The 22,516-nt window shown below is 32.7% G+C and overlaps 3 protein-coding genes across 4 annotated transcripts; 1 reads left to right on the top strand and 2 right to left on the bottom strand.

The window, feature by feature from the left end:
* Positions 1-8,527: 8,527 nt before the first annotated feature.
* On the bottom strand, positions 8,528-13,899 carry LOC103868494. The gene is made up of 2 exons (XM_033291010.1): positions 13,700-13,899; positions 8,528-13,629 (listed from the first exon to the last, which is right to left on the bottom strand). Exons 1-2 carry the CDS (start codon positions 13,854-13,856, stop codon positions 13,388-13,390), a joined length of 399 nt encoding a protein of 132 aa, XP_033146901.1. The 5' UTR covers positions 13,857-13,899; the 3' UTR covers positions 8,528-13,387.
* On the bottom strand, positions 13,700-20,163 carry LOC103868492 (phospholipase D alpha 2). 2 transcript variants are annotated; one of them, XM_009146582.3, is made up of 4 exons: positions 20,077-20,163; positions 19,702-19,808; positions 17,459-19,364; positions 13,700-17,158 (listed from the first exon to the last, which is right to left on the bottom strand). In XM_009146582.3, the coding sequence occupies exons 2-4, from the start codon at positions 19,798-19,800 to the stop codon at positions 16,725-16,727; spliced, it is 2,439 nt and encodes an 812-aa protein (XP_009144830.1). In that variant the 5' UTR covers positions 19,801-19,808; positions 20,077-20,163; the 3' UTR covers positions 13,700-16,724. The 2 variants fall into 2 exon arrangements, with proteins under 2 accessions (XP_009144830.1, XP_033146858.1); XM_033290967.1 differs by having other exon boundaries at positions 19,702-20,105.
* A 381-nt stretch (positions 20,164-20,544) lies between these two features.
* Positions 20,545-22,470, top strand: LOC103868491 (RHOMBOID-like protein 5). The gene is made up of 5 exons (XM_009146581.3): positions 20,545-21,054; positions 21,130-21,290; positions 21,362-21,531; positions 21,774-22,033; positions 22,123-22,470. The coding sequence occupies exons 1-5, from the start codon at positions 20,780-20,782 to the stop codon at positions 22,193-22,195; spliced, it is 939 nt and encodes a 312-aa protein (XP_009144829.1). The 5' UTR covers positions 20,545-20,779; the 3' UTR covers positions 22,196-22,470.
* Positions 22,471-22,516: the final 46 nt, after the last annotated feature.

The raw sequence follows: 22,516 nt of genomic DNA, 5'->3' as shown, positions 1-22,516 counted from the left end.
TCGATATTTACTTGAGATCTAGAAATAAAACTTGCTCTTATCACAAACATTTCATATTCATATCATGTTCTGACAGTAGAAACTAATAAAATATCATGGAGAAGGATTGAATGTGGTACACCTCATTCTCCTAGTTCTGGTACAGGTCTATGCATCAGTGGTGTTTTGTACTACAGGGCTTCTGAAGCCTTTTCAAATGCTTCTATGATTGTGTGCTTTGACGTAAGATCTGAGAAATACAAGTTCATTAGAGTTAGGGAAAGTTCCATGGGAGCAGTGCATCCTATAACAACTCTGATAAACTACAACGGAAAATTGGCTTCACTTATGGTGGAAAGGTATTATATTTATGCTGAAGCAATTATAAGTTTTGACATGTGGGTTCTACAAGACCCTGGAAAGCAAGAATGGTCGAAGCATACTTGCAAGTTTCTCATTCGAGGAATGAAGTTAGAGAGGAAAAGTTTTACTCTGTGGGTGTGACTGGTACAAATGAAATTGTGTTATTTCCAGGCTATGTATGCGACCCTTTTTATGTTTATTGCTGCAATCTCGAGAGGAAAACTATCAGAAGAGTTGAAGTCCGAGAAACGCGAAAGTTTAAGGGTAATAAAGTTTTCACTTTTCTAGACCATGTAGAGGACGTGAAGCATATATAATTGTTTGGCCCTTTAAGTTGTCTCATTATAAGGATTGTGGTAGAGCTCTGATTTTTTATAGTGGTTCTTTTGCTTATTAGATATTAGTTATCTGTGTTACAAAAAAAAAAAAAAAGATATTAGTTATCTTGAGTTTGTCTTTGATGTTATTCATCTATCCTCTTGTGCAATGGTTCATACACAATGGAGCTAAAAGAATATTTATCTTTCTGAAACTCTATATCAAAATCTGTCTCTTGTTCGCTACTCCATGCCTTGAGTCTCTTGACTGCAATCTACAGACAAGAACAACAAGAACAACAAGAACGCATTATTAGAAATAAAATTCAAAGAGACCAACTCATGCTGCCACGGCAAGAACATACTTTTTTTTTTATGTATTAAGCAAGTTCTCAAACCAGAGTTTGCTGCCTTAAGAACGTTTCAATGTGATCGTGTACACTCATAAATCGAGGACTCATATAGAGAACTGGACATGAAAACGACCCATCCTCTGGAAACACCAAGCCAGTTAAGCTAAATGACCCGTTGACAAACTTTCCAAAAAACACCTGATTCGAAGAAGCCTCCTAAAAAACCACATAATTGATGTGATTATTTGGAGAAGAGCGAGTATTAGAGAGAGCCGCATAACCTGCACCATGATAATCTAAGGGACAACGAGCATACCACAACAGAGTCAGAGGCAAACTCACATATGCAACATGCCACAATTACACACCACACCAAACGCGAAGCCACCAGGGAAACACCGCAGATGCACCACCACCAGAGAACCAGCGGAGGAACTCCAAAACGAGCAGATAGCATGGATCTCACCCAAGACAGTGAAACATGGTACCCGGACCCTTCTACAGATACCATTATGCTTTTCAACACACACACCCCAGTTGCTACAATGGAGGAGAAACTAGGCACCAAAGATGATTGAAGGCGCCTATGTGTCACCATATTAAAACGCAGCAGTTCAAAAAGTTAACATATTCGGAAATCTCCATATCTACCCTTATTTTTAACTCCAGAAGCATTTTGTGGCTTACTACGCTCTTCCTCGTCTCTGGGTCCCTAGGTATCCACAGTAAGCATTTTCCAGCATTTCCTCCCTCGTCAGAGAATCTGCAACAAATACAGGACAACCACGAAAATAAAGAGAGTTCGTTTTCAAGCAACACCTAAATTGTAAAACTTCCAGATTAAAAGAAAAAATGACGGATATAAGTCACAATTGATAATCTCAAGTTTCTAAGAGTTTCTAGGTCTAAACCTAAAATGCAATGTACCTTCTTGTTTCTTCTACAACCTTTTTCTGGATAATCTTTTTTTTTTAGCAATAAAAATACTATCATTTCATTAACTGATTATATAGTCTAGTGCAAATGGTATCATAGCAAATCAAACACAACAACAGGGGATAAACCAGATTAAAAGACTTAAGAAAAGAGCGCTCTAAGCCAAACTAGATAACCCACATCAGTATAAGATTGAAACTGATCCTCCTTGATTACACTATCTGCTATGAGGAACGTTCCTTTAATAATTTGACGAGGTTGAGACGCCAATTCAAAAAATCTTGAATCCTTAAGAGAAGCTTACTAGAGTAAAATTTAAGAGAGGGCCAATCAGAAGGTTTGGAGATGGCACCTACAATGTTGTGATCTTTACTTGCACAGATGATGGAATCAAAATGGAAGTTCTTCATACTATCAGTATCCCAGTTCCAACTTTCATAAGAAGCGTCCGACTTGCTAAGGGTGTTAGTGAAAGACCTCATCCATGTAGTAACACTTTGCCTTCATGGTTACTGAGAATCCAAGAAATTCTACATTCATTACGCTGTTTGTCCAAGGCAAGGCCAATGTTACACTGAAGCCAAGTAAGAGGAGGAGGTTTCCAGCCAAAGATGATCCTCTTTTTTCTTTCCAAATCAAGTTCCTTTTTTTTCCATAGATTTCATTAGAAACCAGTGATGCAACTTCCTCATAAACTGATCTTGTGAAGGTTGGACTCAAAGTCCTTTAAAGAAGAATGATTTTCTATTTTTCCAGATCAAGATGAGACAAGAGGAGCGTTTGCAAGTAGGGGTGGCAATTGGGTCTGTGACCATGGCCTAACTTAGTCCAAATTAAAATGGTCTTGATATGGTAAGATCCAAAGGGTTGGTAGTCCAAATGGGCTAAAACCAAATTTAACCAAAAATTTAGGGTTTTGAAGTTGAGAAAAAATAGAAATCAAAACCATGAATAAAAAATAAAAAATATGTTTTCCCACCAAAATCGCAAAATCATGTTTTTTCACCAAAACCGCAAAATCATATTTTCTGCCAAAATCGAAATCGCAAAAACACGTTTTACGCCAAAACCACAAAATCAAATGACAAAAAAAAAAACAAAACCACAAATCATGTATTTCCACCAAAACTGGAAAAACACATTTTCCCGTCAAAATCACAAAATCATGTTTTTCATCAAACCGCAAAAAAATATGTTTCCCGCCAAAATTGCAAAAAACATGTTTTCCCGCCAAACTGCAAAATCACGTTTTTCCGCCAAACCGCAAAAACACATTTTCCCGCCAAACCGCAAAAACACATTTTCTCGTCAAACCGTAAAAACACGTTTTCCCGCCAAAATTACAAAATCGTGTTTTCCCGCCAAACCGCAAAAACACGGTTTTCCGCCAAAATTGCAAAAACATGTTTTCCCCCCCCCCAATATCGCAAAATCACGTTTTCCCACCAAACCCGTAAAATTATGTTTTCCCGCCCAAACCGTAAATCATGTTTTCCGCTAAAACCGTAAAATCAAATTTTCCTGCCAAAACCGCAAAATACGTTTTTCCACCAAATATGTAAATGGTGTTTTATGCAAAACCGTAAAATCCATTGAAATCATGTGTTTGCCACTTAAAAAGTGAAGTTACTTTTTTTGGTAAAATCACAAAAAAAATAATTCTAACAAAAGTATAAAACTATTCGAACTTCGACCATAAATGTCTAAGAAATGAGATTGTCCAACTGGACAAGCCCATTTGGACATGGACAATCCAATTGATACCCCTACTTGCAAGCAGTTCCATTCGACCATTTTTTGGATGATCACAATCTTATATATTAAAACAGAAGTCATGACTTCAATTCATGTGTGATTTTTTAAAAAATGGACCATTACTAGAAATCAGTTATCATTCATTTATTACTAATTATATGGCTTAACTTATATCATTGCTAATAAAACGACTCCTACAAAACTGGCTTGGTTAACAAACCAACATTAGATTTCTTAATAAATTATACATTGGATCTAGCGTGGTATAATTGAAGCTGATTGACATATGATTGGTAATCGATTCCACTTAGCTACCATCGTATACATGCATTTTAACCATTTCATAGATCTTGACCATCGTATACTTGCATTTTACTAGCTGTATAAACATAAACCATTTTAACCATTTCATAGACTAATACATTTTCTTATTGTTTTAGAGTTTGGTATGTTATACATGCTGTTCATGTAATAAACAAAACCAACTCTTATCTATTAAAATAGAAATGATGACTTTGTTCATGTGTGATATTTTTATTTAGATCATCATTTAGAAATTTTATTAAATGTATTTTCTTAATACTAATATAATATAAAATTTATAATTACTTAAATCGTAATATCTTTTGATATCTTTTAAATTAAAATAAAAATATCTATATTTAAAAATTATAACAAATCTTTTGAAAAAGATTATAACAAGATCTTACCTGTCAAAATTCTACATAAATATTTGCATTAATTTCGTCGTAAGAAATAAAATGTTATTACAAATTAATATATATATATATACTGTTATCTTTTATAAAATGAAAAAAATAAAATCATGTCATATTTTATCTATTTATAATAACATCAACCATTTTAAAAGAAAACCATTATATGGAACTAAATATGATAAAATTATTTTAAATTGATAAGTTAATATATTTTATTTTCATAAATATAAAAGATTTTATGCTAAAATATAATATGTTGGTAGAACAGTTTAACATCAATAAACTATATAATACATGTATAAAATTAACTTATCTTAAAATTGTATATATACAAAAATTAATTATCTAAAATGAATAAACATAAAAATTGATTTCTTTGAATTACGGATCAAGATCATAATAAATTAATTACAAAAAAAATATTTTTGAATATGTTTTTTTGTGCATAAAAAATTGGTTTTAGAATCAAACACAAAATCAATATGACAAATATATAATAAAAAGCAATATATATGTGATGATTTGAAATAATTAATTTACAGCAAATTATTTTTAAAATTATTGTATTTGAAAAAAATGTATACATATTCAAATATATAAATAACCTTAAAAATATATACTAATTATATAAACTAATATATATATATATATAAACTTGAAAATAAATACCCGCACGGTTGTGCGGGTCGAGATCTAGTATTGTATTATTTTTTGAATATTTTAGTTTATTATTCGAAAGCTTAAACGGTCTTTTTACTAATAAAGTAGAATTTTTTCTCCCTTTTGGATATTTTTCGCCATGCGTCATCCTATCATTCGCTGATGTTTTTGAATTGGGTTTTGCTTTTTGATTTTGGGCTTCTGTTTTCTATTTACATTGATTTCGATTTGGATTTTTATGCTTTTTCACGCCCAGCAGATGATACATGAGTGCTTTGAGACGTTTTCTTAACACGAATTTGTGACTTGCATTCCAAGATACATGTTTAGAACTGTTCACGAGGAGTTTTTTTAATTACTTGATGACGAAAGTATCTCATGTTCCTTAAAACAAAAAAATGTTACAGCTGATCACGACTGGGATACCAAGTCATTTCAAAAACAAGCTAGACGCCGTCAAAAATTTTAAAAACATAATAAAATACACCAAAACAATGAATTATACAATCGGCGTACCAATCTCAAGCTAAAACCAAACCGTCAGAGTTTCATCATTAATATTCAAAAACACCATAAGTATTATTATATTAACAAAATCAGCCGAAACAACAATTATGCTCCCAAATAACTTCACCATCTAATCTTCAAGAGAATCAAATAAAAAATCAAATTTAAAAAACCAAATTTCAAATGAGTAAAGATATTATTTTGGCTATGAAACACAAACACATTATCTCTTCCAGAACGTCAGATCTTCAAAAGTTTCAATACTAATTGGAGATCACAACTCAATAACCAACGTTACAATTACATTTAAAATAACTATTACCCAAATATTACGTATTAAAAACACACCAAACAAAAAAAACTGTTTCATCTTTTTATCACAATATAACCACGACCTCAAAACACCCAAGTAAACCATTCCAAAAAGATCAGAATCAACCCATATCCACAACTATCACAACTCGAGCTCCTTCCTCAAGACATTTAAGGAGAAATAATCTCCAGAGTGGCTGCGACATCAAGGATTACCACAAGATATGTCATGCAAATATCCCGATCAATGGCTAAGCTGCTAAAGACACCAGATTCTTACAAGAGATTAAGACTCAAACCATTGACCATCCATCCGATAGCATCTCTAAACAGGTATCATGATCTCATGACCAAATGTTTAACAGCAGGTAATATAGAAGCTCACTATGGCAAAGGCATTCAAGAATATTTTGAAAAAACAACACTTCAACCGGCCTCCAACATATACAAGCATCCGCAGAAGGATCATATGAAGATGCAATATATTTATATGGAATAATCATGATATGCAGAGGAGAGAATGACATCGGCCAAAAGTACTTTGCCAAAATTGCTTGGAAAGAAAACCATAAGGTAGGAGATAAATGTTGGAAACGAATTAAAAAAACATTGCATGGCGTCCGAGTTAGAAGACTCTCCTGTTACACAAAAATATTACAAGCAACCAAGGAAAAAATTCTATGCCACCCAACCAACATCAAGACGAGATGCGCTGATTCCTATTTGTACAAGCAAATGACTAAGTTTGTATACTTTATTTGAAAATTTGAAAAACTGTTATTCAATCTCAATATTTACATTAATAATGCAGCCACTATTATGTACTAAGCAGCTTATGTACTTAAATAAATATTTTCATACTCACAATACAATGCCTTCATTCCAAGCAAACAAATATGAATACTACATTCGATATAAAACCAAACAACACCAAAAACAAAAAAAAATGATTTAAATAGAACAGCTATAATACCTAAAATTACATATTTCAGAAAACAACATTATGATCTCATAAATAAAAACCAAACACGGCCACACCGCGTTAAACTTATTTCTACTGATAACCATACTGAACCTATAACATCAGAACACTAAACAAGTATTATATTTTACTCTTGCTAAATTCTTTTTCTAATTTTTGACTTTCCTTCCGCCACATTAATTTATTCAAAAATATATATTTAGATTTCGTTAAACTTCACATCAAAACAACATTCCATATTAATATAGTATCATAATTAAAAGACAACAAATACTGCAATAAATCATTAAAAAAATTGACATACATAAAACGCCTATAATTAAATGGCCATTAAAACAGCTGGTTACAAGAACCCTTTCAAATAAATTCTAAAAGACAACTCCTATAAGATACACCAATGGCAGCTTACGCTGCATTCAACCAAGAACAGCCAAAAGTATAGAAATTATGAATAACGTTCCCCTCCTTTCTTATAACCTCTCACACAGCACCACCCACCACCCATTTGGGTGTGGTACCACGGTGGACGCTACACGTCTTCATCCACAGACCAACAACACAACAATCACTCATTTCTTTCGAGCTGCCGTCTATAATCAACAATCAAGGACATTTTAGTGACTCCACTACATAGAACATGGGGTTCATGTTAACCTACCAATACGTGAGATCCACCACCCCGACTCAACCATGATTATTCATGACACTAGCCAGTATGTCATGAACGAACTTTCAGCTAGCAAAAACAACAGAACAGGTGACCTTGAATATAACTATTAGCATCACTGACTACAATCCCACCGCAACAGAGAGACTGGATGTCGACCTTATCATCACAAACCTTGAAGGAACGATTAGGCTTCCAACGGCCGAAGAAGAAAACGCGATGTGTACTATATGCTTGGAGAACTACCCAGTAAACAGGATATGCTCTCTTGTATGTGGGCATACCTTCCATTTTCCTTGCATAGATCAATGGATTCATGGAACTATAAGTTGTCCAATATGTATGGAGAGTAATTTATGATTTGATCTTCCTTACCATTTCCAAATTACTATTTGTTGTGTTCTTATGAGAAGTTCAAATCTTGGGTACCAAGTTCTTTAAAAGATGTGCGAACTTTCAGTTTTACAAGTACAAATACAATAAAATAAAATATTCCACAATATTATCAAAATAACTCAGCGAACCAAAATATTTTATTCGTATTTCAAGACATTATAACAATTATTACATACACGAACAAACTTTACTATCGTCTCCAAAAATTTATAAAGGACCCTTCTCGGATATTTTGAGTAAAGATACTTTAACTAAGTAAGATACTTTAAGTAAGATGTTTGTTACTATATTCGAGATTACATGCTTACATTGAACCAGTAATCATTCCGTACAACACTGACTCAAATACATTATAAATAAAATAAAATATAAACAAGAAAATTTACAAATCGAAATTGAACAAAGAGATTGACACTATGCGCGTAGCGCGGATACCACTAGTATAATAAAGACTAGATTTGGATCCGCACAAACGTGTGGGTATTAATTTTCATGTTTATATATATATTTTACATAATTAGAATATATTTTTAAATATAACAATTTGATAGTTTTCATGCTGTAAGTTAATTGATTATTTCAAATCATCACATATATTTGGTATTTTTTATTATATATTTTTTAAAATTATTTTTTATTCAATTATTATGATCCTGATCCGTAATTCAAAGCGTTAATTTTTTTATCAATATTTTTTTTATGTTTATTCATTTAATATAATAACTACATATATATATATATATATATATATATATATATAAAGTTTAAAATAAGTTAATTTTATACATGAATTATCTAATTTACTAATGTTAACCCGTTTTACCAACACATTATATTAATTTATCAGTTTAAAATAATTTTATCATATTTAGTTAAATACAATATTTTATTTAAAATGATAGATATAACTATAAAATAGTAAAATTTGATATAATTTTTTATTTTATAAAAGATAAATGAGTATATATATATAATAACATTAATTTCATTACTAATTACAAATTTAGTGAAAATATTTATATACAATTTTTGATAATTAAGATATTGTTGTAATGTTTTTCATTAAATTTGTTAAGAAAATTAAATATATATTTATATTTTAAATTAAAATATATCAAATTATATTATGATTTAAGTAGTTAAAAGATTATATATTAGCATTAAAGAAATACATTTAATACAAATTTTAAATGATGATCCAAATAAAAATATCACACATGAATAAATGTGAGTTTGTTAACCAATCCGGGTTTTTAGGAGTTGATGTTATATTAATAATGATATATTATTAATCTATATTATTAGTACTAAATGAATAATAACTGATTTCTAGTGAGAGTCTATTTTTTTAAAAATAATTAAAGTTGTGACTTATATATTAGTTGAACAAATAAATTCATGACACGTTGACGAGAGCAACCGTCTTAAGCTAGCAACTCCGACAAAGATCTTAAATCATATTTATATTATTAAACGTTGTTTCACTTTAATAACAAATCACTAACGGAATAATAAAATAGTTATTTGATATGAAAAAATAAAACAAGTGACAAAGATAATAAAATTAAGAGAGGATCGTGCAAAGGCATGATCCATGCACCGGTTTGCAACTGTTTCTGTTTTTTTTTTCTCCAATAAAACACAATGGGGTTGGTAAAACGACCTAGAAAGCCATGTGTCCAGACTATTGTCAAATTATTTGCTTTTAGACCGATAAAGAGCATGTTTATTACAGATCTTTTAGGTTGGATCTCTTAACATTATATAAGATACAGTATATTAGCTTTAAAACTAAAAAAACTAAGAGACGTCTCTAAAAAAATTAAGAGACCGTATCTTATATTATGCTAAGAGATCCAACCTAAGAGACCTGCAATAAACATGCTCTTAGTGCTTCTGGTACTTTTGTTTTATCCTCCTTTGCACTACAATACTACTAAACAAAATTAAATATTGTTGCCAAATGAAAGCAAAATTAACTACTTTCTCAAAAGCTAAAGGTATGTATGTTAGGTTAGGTAACGGTTAGAGCCTAGGGGGTAAACTGGGTGAAATAAATCAAATGAGTATAAGTTGTAAACTATTGAGTTAGTGGTATTAACTGCATGCAACATATTTTATAATTTTCATATATAATTGCAATAGTTTAATCTGAAAAAAAGTTAGTGGACACCAAAGGTGGTGTTTTTGGTGGACCATCACGTGGTTTCGGTTTTAGATCTACCAGCAAAGTTTGCGATTCGGACCGCCTGTGTTTCGTTGACAGTGTGGCCCTTATGGTTTGTTCCGGTTCACCAAACCCCCCACATGTGGAGACCGACTTTTAAATTGTACAAATGAATGATCTCAAATGAATGATCTGTTGTAGCTCTAATCTTTTTATATGGTAATGCTAAAGACAAAAGTTATGTTATTGATTATTCGTTGGCCGAATATTCGGAATATATATTCACACTCATGCTTGCACTATACTCTTCGCTTTATGCAAACGATTGAGTGATTGGACTTTAATTTACATACTAGATTCTGACCCGCCCTTTGAAAAGGCGGATAAAGTTTTTGTTTTAAACTTTTATTTAGAAAATTAATTTTCATATTTGTGTTTTCATTGTTACAAAGAAGTTAAACATTGTTTGTAGTGCTGAATTTTGAACTTGTGCAAGATTTTATATTTAGAAATAGGTTAAAATTATTAGTTTGTGTGTCCATAAATTTTGTATAAACATATAAAGTGGACAGTTAAATACAAACAATGCATCAGTTATATATTCTCTACAATGCATCCGTCTTAATTTATTTTAGTGGCCATTCAGTTTAGTTTGTTTTTATTGTGAATTCAATAGAAGTGGAAGTTTTAATATTATCAATATATAATCATCCACTAATGTATGCATTAGAGTGAAATGGTTCCCAATATTTTTGGGATTAAAGTGGAGGGTTAATAAAAAGTAGTTATAGTTATTTTTAAGTAGATCATGTGGGAAAAATATTGGACTAAACTTATATCAATAGCCAATAGGTCATGATCCTAATTTAATAGAATAAATATGTTTTTAACATTTCACGACAAAAAAATAACAGTTTTCTAAGAAAACACCGGAAAAACACAGTTTATGAGCACAAAGAAACAAAAACGACAAGAATTTGCATTGCATTCAGAGTTGGAAGCGCTACAGTAAAAAAATAAGAAGCATGTTGTTTCATTCGATATACTAGCACTTGAGGACGGACTGCAAAGACTTAATAGCGGTGTTAGGTGAATTGCAGGTATGACCAAATTTCTTAACATAGTTAAAAAATATATAAAGATTGAAGAGAAAATTCTAGATTTCTGGATACCTATGAGATAAAATGAAACATTAGACTTCTTAGTTAAAACCATTAGATCTTATCATAGAATTTTTTTTGTTGTTGGTTATCCAGATCATCTCAAACTTAAATAATATAACAATTCTTTTTGTTATAAAAAAACAGTTTTCTAAATTTCAAGTTCGGATATAGAATTTTATAGTCTTCATAATCTCTCTACAAACATAATAATCACTTGTGTCCAAAATAGATTTAAATCTGACAATATAAAAATACTTTTAAAACCGGCTGAATTTAATAGTAGTTTGTTTATTATTTTTCCTAACTCTTACCAACAGTTGATCCAAAAGACCAAAACATATTTTTTTAATTATTTTTTGAAAAATATATATAGTTCTTTTTTTCATGAATGTAAGAATAAAATAGTCTTTTCATTTTTACTAATTTCATATTTACTAAAAATAGTACTTCTTTCATTTATAATATAAATATTTTTTATAAAAACAATTTTTCAATTTTGTGTAATTTTATTAATTAATAGTGACAATTTTTAAAATTCATAAAAGTGAATTTAATAAATTATGATTAGATTACAGTTATTGGAAACAGTGAATCAAAACAATACTTATAATTAAAATTTAATATTTTATTAATAATTGAAAATTTTAAAACATATTCTCTATATACTAAACGTCACATGACAACTAAAATTTTTATACATGGAAAAGCTTTACAAATAAAAATTAAAAATCTATGTTAATAAAAAACTTGAAAAGCAAACTCACGTACGTATTCTACTATTTCTTCAGCATAAGGGAGAAGTTACAAAATCTGATCTAATAACTGTTTATATCGTATTCATCATAACCAAAAAATACCCATCTATTTGTTTTCTTCACACATTTTCCATTATGTTTTCAATTATCTATTATTAAATTGTCGTTGACGCATTTGTAACAAGTGCAAACTTTGTTGGTTTGTGTCTTTGTTGGTCTCACTGCAAAGTTTCAACAATGAAGATTCCAAATCCTAAAAAAGAAGAAGAAATACTGACAAATACAGAGATTTTCACAGCAACACCAAAAGTCAAGCCACAATCTATAGCAATGGTAAATGATTTTAATTACATAATCAAATTCAAATAAATTAAAAAATTTACAGATAAACTAATCATGTATTATGCTATGTGTTCTAAAAACAAACTCGCAAGTTCTACTAGCAGATTTCCAACTTGCTCCAATATGCTTGGAAAGCAATGGCTAAATGATATCGCAAATGGTATATAAACTCACTGTGTCATAATTTACATAAATCAACTAATTCATGCGTTTGGTTTCAGATTTCAACTACCAAATGAGTTCGATATCATAAAGAGAATTTGTACTCCCTACACACAACTTCCCACTTATTTGCACTCCATACCCTATTTTCCTTCAATTTTTTTCCCTCCATCATTACCATTTTCCCTCAATTCAATGGTATCCCACTCTTTTCAATATATTGAGCTAATTTGCTCTATCATAAAATCATGAAAATTTTAACTCAGAGTATCTCATGATTTATTGATGGTGAGAAACCCTCTTTGAAAATAATTTAAATTATATCTACTATTTGCAATCCAGACATATATAACCATCGACGAATAATAGATCAAATAAAATATTTTCAATATATTTTATATTTTAAAATATTTGTCTTGGTAATATTATAATATGAATTATTGTTTTAGCTCTTCCCACTCCTCTTTACAACCCTGAAATTTGAGACACTGTTATTCAGATTCATAGAATATTTGGCCAAAATTAATTTATTTTGACTAAAAACTATGACATGATTAAAAAAATTTAAAGAGAGTAAAATAGACCAATGCGTAGCATGGAGTTATTTATAAACCAAAAGAGGGGTAAAAAGTAAAAAGCTCTATTTTAGATATCAATCGTTTACATCAATCATTTACACTGGTTTTTAGAAGAAAATTACATACAATACACAGAGAAACGCTAATAGGAAAAAGTGAGCTACTACAATAATTGCTGCCTTACAGACATGTTTCTCCCGAAATTAAAAGAAAACTATTTTTTTATAATATTTTCAGCATTTTTCTTGACTAAGAAGTAAAAAAAAAAAAGAAGTCAACAGGAGCACTGAAGTCTATGATCTCTGTCTCTAAGAATCCCACTGTACAGAGCCATCCTATTAGCAGGCATTTCGTTTCTACAAACCGAACCGGTCTTCTCCGGTTTAATCACCGGTTCCGGTACGATTCTCCGGAGATGCTCTCTCTTGCGATACTCTTCACCGTTCCCTTTCGGCTCCTTCACATCCTCTGCAAATTTCACCTTCTTCCTCTTCTTCCTCTGTTTCTTTTTTTCTTCTGCATCAACAAAACAAGTTCAGAAAAATAAATCTACCCGGAGGATGATCGGAGAAAGCCAAAAGGGTACCTGAAGAAAGACATGAACGGAGGATCTGTTGATCATGGAGATCTGATGTTTGGTTGGTAGAGAATTGGCGGGAAATCGCCAGAAACAGAGCAGTGCTTGAGAAAACCATGGCGGTAGCGATTACGACTCCGTGAGAGCAGCTCAGCATACAAGCCATATGTATGTATGTATGTATGTATGTATGTATGTGTGCTCAAGATTCTGATGAAAAAGACAATAGAGAGAGATGAAGTTTAATTTGCACTTTTTAACTTTATCTTTCTTTTGAGAAGAGGTAGAGTAGAGAGGTTGTTGATCAATGAATGAGTTTAAAACGAGAGCATGTGTGTGTTGCAGAGAGATTGGTCGTACCAACAACGTCACGCAAAAAGTACTGCTTGATATTGAACGGTGAGAGATCTCTTCTCTTGGGTCTGAAATAAATTAATGGGAAAAAGTTCTGACAAAAAATCACAAATATAGAGTTTCTTTTTTTTTTTTCTGGTCAAAAATTTGGAGTTTCTTTGTGTGCTGTTGGAAAAGTTGAAAGAGTGTGAGAGATTGGTGTTTGGTTTTAGTAGTCACAGGTTTGTAACAAGATTCACTGCATGTATTCATTTATAAGGTAAAAATGTATTATAAAATGATTAAACTTATTTACTGTTACATTTTTTGGGAGGGGGTTAATTAAACTATGTCCACATAATTATTAAAATCTTTTTTCTTTAACATAATAAATATCGGATCTTTTAGTGCAACGAATTTTTGTATAAAATTAAAACTTTATTCACGTTGCTTACTTTAGTTAGTTAATAATTTTTGTTTCTCATCATCAGTTTGATATCTTTTAATGAGTATATACATTATTGCTGACAAAAAAAAGAGTATATACATTATTAAAAAGGGAAATTTATTTGTTATATAATGTTATAGAACAATTTCCGGGTAGCTAACTATCTATGTTAAAGGAAATCCAAACTGGATATATGTTAGGTTATGTTTATATTTATGTTAATTAAAATGAAAATGCTTCTTTGAGTAAATGGCTTAGGCTACTGTTTACAAAAAGTAAGTTTACTCTTCGACGTAGTGGTAGGAGTTTAGATTCAGTTCGGGTTTTGAATTTTCAGGACTAGAGATTGAAGTTCCATTTAAAAATTAATAAATTTTGGTTTTTATTCGGTTTTAGATTTTCAGGACTAAAAATTGAAGTTTCAATTGAAAATTAATAAATCTCGGTTAGGATTCAATTGGGGTTAAGATATCTGTTTTAATTATATAAGAAATCAGTATATAAATTTGAATAATGTATAACCAAATATTTAAAATCAAAATTATAATTGGTTTGGTCCGGTATTTTGAATATTTTTGGTTATTTTGATATTTATTTATTTCATGTACTTTGGAAAGTTCAGAATAATTTTAATTATTTTACATATTTTTTTAATATAAAAGATCTGAAAATTCAGAATAATCTTGATGGTATTTTCGGATATTCAAAATATTTTGGTTCGGATTAGAATTGGTTTGAGTTCAGTTCAGTTCTGATTTTGGATACTAAATTTTTGGATCTGCTAGAGCAATTTACCCTTTTTAGTTCAGGTTTAGTATAAATTTTCATATTGAATTTAGTTTGATTCTTCGGATTCTGATATTTTGCTTAGCCCTATTTTGATGTATTGGAAATGTTAATAATTGATTGTTGAACAAATTTAGATAGAAAATTAGCTATGTTTAGCCAATGAAACTAGCGGATTAAACGATATATATTTTGAAACACTAACCGTTTTAATAATTTGAGAACCAAATTTGTGTTCTATGATAATTTATTTATAGAGCTACAACATTAAAAACATAACCGAAAACTATATGGGTCTTTTAACTATTTTGACATTTTGCAAACTATTATTTTAAGTTTTTGAATATAAATATAGAGGAATCACGTTTTGACCCAAAAAAAAATATAGAGGAATCACGTTTTTGTCTTTTGGATCATTACTAATACATGGTTCTGTTATATGTTTTCTTTAGTCAGAAGATACATTTAGTACGTTTAACACAAGCAACCTCAAAATAACTAAAAATCTAGGGAAAATAGGTTGAAGAGAAATATAGGAGACAAAAACATTATTGATGGAGAAAGATTCTAAAGAGTTCAATGAATCTCTTCCACTCAGTTTTGATTCCATCTCTCTATCATTAACCAAAGCAGGACCTGGCACAGGCTGTTGCCACGTGTCTTATTTCAAAACCTAATTTTGCCGCGTTTAAAGAGTACTAGTCAACGTGTAATTCTTTCGAAACTTCTTGGTAGTGATAAGAAAAGACTAGACCAACTTCTCTTCATTCTTGTGCTTTCGTACTTGTTTCCGTGTTCTACATAACTTTCAGTGAAGCCATTTGTGGTCCAGATGTTGGAACTCATTTAATTTATATCTAAAAAATCCTTGTGATCGTATAGTGAAACATTTGTGAATTCGATAATTATATATGTATAATAATTTATAAATAGATTTATCAAGAGATAAGATTTTAGCATCTATCGTTATCGTACGGCAACTTGTCTTTTGGACATTAAGTATAGAAACTTGAGAGAGAGAGATCACCAGAAGTTAAAAGTCTTCATAGCTTTTAGAGAACATAAAGAACGAAAGAGATTGTCACATGGGCTGATTGACTTGGATGTCCTAAATAAAATCAGCCGCACACCTTTATTTCATTCTTTCCTTCAATTATATTTAATCAAACACTAAACATAAACAATGATTACAATAAAACAATAGTCCAGAAAACTAAAAGACATAATAGATAAGTTCATAAAAAATAGCAATAAAATAATTAAGGCACAAGACTACATTCTCTCCAAAAACCTTAATTAGTGCGCGAACGAAAATCAAAAGCATAGCGGTGAAACACAATACCAACGATATTAGAACTTATTAGTAACTAAAGACAATGAAGCTAACTGTTTTATTACAAAAGCTATTGCAGCAGAAGAAAAGAGGAGAGATAGTTATTTGTTACCAATAGATACTGGCATAGAACCTTAGGTTGTAAGAATTGGAGGCAGGTAATCAGATTTAGTCCCGAGGATACGAGCTTTTGTGTCGGGGAAGCATTCACATCCAGGTAGCTCAGTGATGTCTCCTTGACTAGCAATACCAATCGGGTAGCGAAGTAGATGACCAGGGAGATCATGTTCGAGTGACTCACTTGCGTAAAGATCCCAATACTTATCAGCAATACGGTTAACTTTCTGGACACATTCTTGGCTCGATGGATCGAGAAAAGTTTCATCCAGCATTCCTAAATGTTCATACCATAATGACATTCGGAATCCATGGATATGACCTCGAGCTGGTTGTCTTATTGAGAGATGGTATGGTTGATAGCCTCCCATTGCTATCTCTGAGTCTCTTGCACCATCCATTGATCTCTGGTTGATATTCGCGGATCCAATGATAATGTACTCATCATCCACTGCAAAATGAGAAGTTAAAGCATCTTGTTTGTGTTTCAAAAAAAAAAGCATCTTGTTTATATCGGGAAAATTAGAGATATAGCACTAAGATATATTATTATTCCAAATATACAAATAACATATATTTGGGTTCGGTTTTAATGATTAGGATTTAGGATTTGGAGTAATTTAATCATTTTAGCTTTTAGTTAATAGTAAGTTGAGTTTTCCTTATGCCATTTTTGTCATAATTTTTTGTTTGTTATCTAAGGATTTACCAAAAAAAATGATAAGTTGTTGTAAGAGTTAAAAACACTAACCGATCATCATTTTAGTGTGAACATAGATCATGAAGCGACGTGCTTCTTGTGCTCGCATATAGTCTGAGTCCGGTTCAGGTTTCTCTGAAGGCACATACTCTCCATCTTTCTTGGTCTCTCGGTTACCGAGACAGAAGAATGTTAGATAATCTCTTGGATCCTCTCCCTCAAGTCCCTTATCTCTGAGTGCCTTGATCACATCTTTGTACATCATCTCCATTGTCCTTCTCTGCCAATCTAGTATAGCTTGGACTGAACCACTCTCAGGTAGCCCTTCAGGCCACATTGGAACAACAGCATAAACCTTAAACTTCTCTCCAGCTTTGATCTTGCTAACAATCTTCAGAGATAGCTCCTTTGGAATCAAATGAAGAGCATTGATCTCCTCAGGTTTGATTCCATCTGCACTCCAAGCAAAGGAGCTTCCAAGGAAGTACTGGTTTTCGATATAGATGAAGTCTTTAGCTCGTCGAATCGCGTGAATGTATGCATCTTGAATACTCCTATCAATTATATTATCTTTACCGCTCACAAGACCTGCTTCCGCTGCAGCTTCAGGGGACTCAGGAAACGCAGCTGCTGCACCACCATCTATTGATCTAAACAGCTGAACGTTCCACGAGTCATGATCTTCCGAGAACAGAACAGGAGAAGGAGGGACGATGATGTCATCGAGGTCTCTTATCTTAACAAGAATGTCCTTACCACCTTGTCTACTCCACCTCTGCTCAAAGTTATACAAGACATCCCAAGCAATAGGTCCTTCAAGACGGCAGTGAATATCATGCCACGGCTCTCTAGGACCGCCTTTGGTTATCGCTGCGCCAGTGAAGTTCGGTTGATGGAAATCATCGTGATGCGCAGTATCCAACGTCCTGAACAAGGAGTGAAACGGCGTGTCGTACCTTCCATCGCAAAGATCAAGACCACCAACGAAACTCACAATCCTTCTTGATTTTGTTCTTGCTGTTCCAGGCATTTCGCTGTCCACCACAACAATCTTTTGGTGATGAGTGAACATTGTTGAGACTTGCAAGTTTTGAACAATGCTTCCACCATCATCAGGATTACGAGGGCACAGAACACAGTTCACGTCGGTTCCTCTGAAGAAGTTTGCAGTTTCTTCATCATGAGTAGCCATAAGTCCATCTTGTTTCAGCAGATCAACAGATGTTCTATCGTCCCACACAAGCAAGATCACTTTAACACCTTCACTTGCCTTCTTCTTGAGTATCTCACCAATAGTCACATCTCCTCCTTCTTTAGGCCTCCTCGAGTCTCTCACCAGAGAGATCTCTGTGTAAACAGACCAGCCAGTGATGTAAATCAAATGCTTTGCATTAGTAATAGCATCAAAGATATCCTCCCAACATCGGCCTGCCTCGTAGTGTTTCCCTCCAGCTAGAGGAATCTTGGGGACGAAGTTTCCAGGAATGTGAGCATCTTGGTACAAAGAAACTTTGCATCCCTTTCTCTGAGAGAAGAAAGTGTAAGGAACTCCAGGAAACTTTGCACTTTTGATACCACGGTTCCAGTTTTTATCTTTTTCAACACCAAAGTACTGAAGCTTCACATGGATCTTTGATCCTCCTTCAATGGGTTTCTTCTCAGTGTCTAGAATCTCAACCCATCTATCAACTTCCTCTCCATGTAGAATATCCTCAACGGGGACATAACCTCTTCCTATCAACGTTGCACCGATGGGATTATCGTCCTTGACAGTGAAGATAACATGTTTAGCCATGTGACCACAGTAGATATGAAATGACTCATGCCATTTTGGGCTTTTTGGTTCGTTTGTTATCTTTCTTGTTCTTCCAACTCTAGCTTTCTCTAGATCGATTGTAGCGTATAGCTGAGTTTCTCCTTTGCCAACACCAATCTTTTCTTCTACATTTGCTAGCATCTGAAAATATTTAAAACAGAAATTAAAGGAAAATTTCGTGAATCTAGAACTCACAAATTGCATGGAGTGTTTGTAGACATCTTAAATTTGGACTTATCATGATCTTCCAACTTAAAACTAGTTTGAGATAAATGGATTAGTTATTCCTCTAACTACCGATTTAAGATTTCTTTCATTCATTAACATTCATATAGATTCTACACCATTGATTAAGTTATCCAACTCGTTTTAGGTTCTTTTATTGTGGAAAAAGTCTTATATTCAATGTAGTACAGTTTTGATTGAATAAAGTTTTACATTCATTCAAAAAAAAAAGTCTTATAAATTGAGACAATACCTTTCCTAAGAAACCTGATCTGCCTCCTTGAGTAGCATGGAGAGCATCGATTTCATAGATTGTAGCGTGTAACCTTCCATGTAACAAAAATTCTTCCATTTTTTCGCCTATAAACATCAATAAAATTATAACACATAAGTAAGAGATAGTATTTGTTTCCTCATACATTGTTAATTAAAGCAAATCTTGGATATTAGATAAAATGCTTCAAGATCAGAGATCAATTCATCAATTGTCTTAAACTACACCGACCAATACTAAAACTGAAGAAATGATCTCGATCAAAATAAAACTGGATCAACAGAGACATTCAAGAAGGTAAAACAAATCTGGATGTCACACAAAGATCTATAAGGAATCAAGAAGGGGTGGTACCTTTCAACTTTTCAGAGATTGAGAGAGAGATGAGAGAAGCTGGTTTATTAAGATTTCAAGATTTTGATCCGAGAAGAAAGCTCTTTGAATGAGAGCTACTTTGTATGTGTGTGAAGCTGCTGAATATTTTGTGTGATATTAATAGAAGATGAAGCAAAGACAAAATGACTTTTACAAATAAATTTATTAATTACTATATGTAAAGGTCTGTTACGACGATTCAGCTCCAAAAACTACGCGCAGTGAGTTTAAAGACATGGTCCAAATCACAGGGATTACCGAGAAAGATGACACTAAAAGTGTTTTTTAAAATCGGTTAGAAAATAGGCCAGAAATTAGGTTTTCTTTTGTTATATGATTTTTAAAAAAATATTATTTCAGTTTACATAACATAAATTAAATTTCCATGTCAATTTATATATTAATTTCTGCGGTACTTAAAAAAAATTTAGTTGACTCGGTTTGGTTAATTATTCTTCTCCAAGCTGGTTGTTATTGGAATCCTTTTGGTTAAGACCAAACCATTTTACCGAACATAACTGCCTAGTGTAATTAAAAAGTCAAAACCCTTACTTGGGCCACAAGTTTTTCCGAATCTCTCTCGCAGCTTCACATTCTCCCGGATTTTCCTGAACTCCATTCTCATCCTCAAACCTCAACCACAAGGCCAACGAGAAAACGCGCGTCATACTCTTTTCCAGAAATGGGGAAGAGACCGCCGAACCCATCAGACATCGAAAACGGATTACCACCATTACCACCACCAGCTCGACCTCCGTTTCGCCCTCCCATTCCCGTGCCATGGTATGCATGGCTCGTGCCTCTCATCTTCGCAGCAAACTTCGTCACATTCACCATTACAATGTATGTGAACGATTGTCCCGCGAGATCAGATGAGTGTCTCTTGTTTGATGTCCTTGGAAGGCTTTCGTTTCAACCTATCAAGGAGAATATGCTTCTCGGTCCTTCTATTCCCACGTAAGGACAAGAATTGTTACAACTTGGTTATATCCTTATATACATGATGGATGGCATCATTTGTTGTTGAACTAGGCTGAAAAGGCTTGGAGCTCTTGAGAGGAGACTTGTGGAGGAAGGTGAGAGATGGCGCCTCATCTCTTGCATATGGCTTCACGGTGGACTCCTTCACCTTCTGGCTAACATGATCAGCCTCCTCTGTATCGGAATGCGTCTTGAACAAGAATTCGGATTCTGTAAGAATCTCTAAAACCCCTATATCTATGTTTTTAGGTTGTCACGAACTTGAACTTGCTATTATCTACAGTGAGAATCGGAGCGTTGTATGTTCTTTCCGGTCTTGGTGGAAGCCTTATGTCTTGCTTGACAGATTCAAGAGGAGAAAGGGTATCAGTAGGAGCATCTGGCGCCTTGTTCGGGTTACTAGGTGCAATGCTCTCAGAGCTGATCACAAACTGGACAATCTATGAAAATAAGGTGAAAGTTTATCATCTTCAACCTTATTGGTTAAAGCCAGTCATGAACATAATCAAGTGAAACATTACCATTTGGTCCACAAAGTTTTTTACTTATATATAAACACCGATCCCCAAATTGTTATAATTTCTTTTTACTAAAGTCCTTACTAAATTGTTTAAAATCCCTCCCCTCCTCCAATATCTCATGACCGGCTCGGTTTATGGTACATTATTGAAGGCTGATCTTAATGACTTTTGCAGTGTACCGCACTTATGACATTGATCTTGATCATTGCACTGAACCTAAGTGTTGGATTCTTACCACGTGTGGACAACTCTGCTCATTGTGGAGGATTTCTTGCTGGTTTCTTGCTTGGGTTTGTCCTTCTTCTTCGTCCGCAGTACGGATACGTGAGCCCCAAATATATTCCTCCTGGTTATGACATGAAACATAAGAAATCAAAATACAAGTGTTATCAGCACGTTTTCAGGTTTACATCTCTAGCCATCCTTCTTGCGGGGTAAGTTCACAAAAAAAAAAAAAAAGACTCAATGACTATTGTCCAAAAAATATGTAAATGATTGACCTTTGTGTTTGAAATCTCTGCAGATTCATTGCGGGATATGCTAAGCTTCTCAGAGAACATACCGTAGGGAGCGAGCCATTCAGGGACGTCAATTAGCATCTTGTAGCCAACCACTGACACATTCTCTGTAAAAGATCATTTCACAAGATCCCAAGATTTTTCCATATTTGATACAAATATCATCATCAGAAAGGTTTATACATTTGACGATTCAGAAGTACTACATATATGTATCATGCATGTTCAAAGGCTGTTGTAACTATACAATCTGTATAAGAAAAAATATATTAACTGTAGGAAACATTTTTCATATACTCTGTTGTAGCAAACCAAGATCACAATCAATGATGTATTCTTAGATCTCACATGAATCAGGCCGACCAAACATAGCCATACCAGTTGTTTGTAACGTATTCA

This window comes from Brassica rapa, chromosome A05 (genome assembly GCF_000309985.2).
Source record: "Brassica rapa cultivar Chiifu-401-42 chromosome A05, CAAS_Brap_v3.01, whole genome shotgun sequence".
Lineage (NCBI taxonomy): Eukaryota > Viridiplantae > Streptophyta > Magnoliopsida > Brassicales > Brassicaceae > Brassica > Brassica rapa.
The sequence above is the reverse complement of the archived record's forward strand: the minus strand, read 5'-3'. Positions and strand labels throughout refer to the sequence as shown.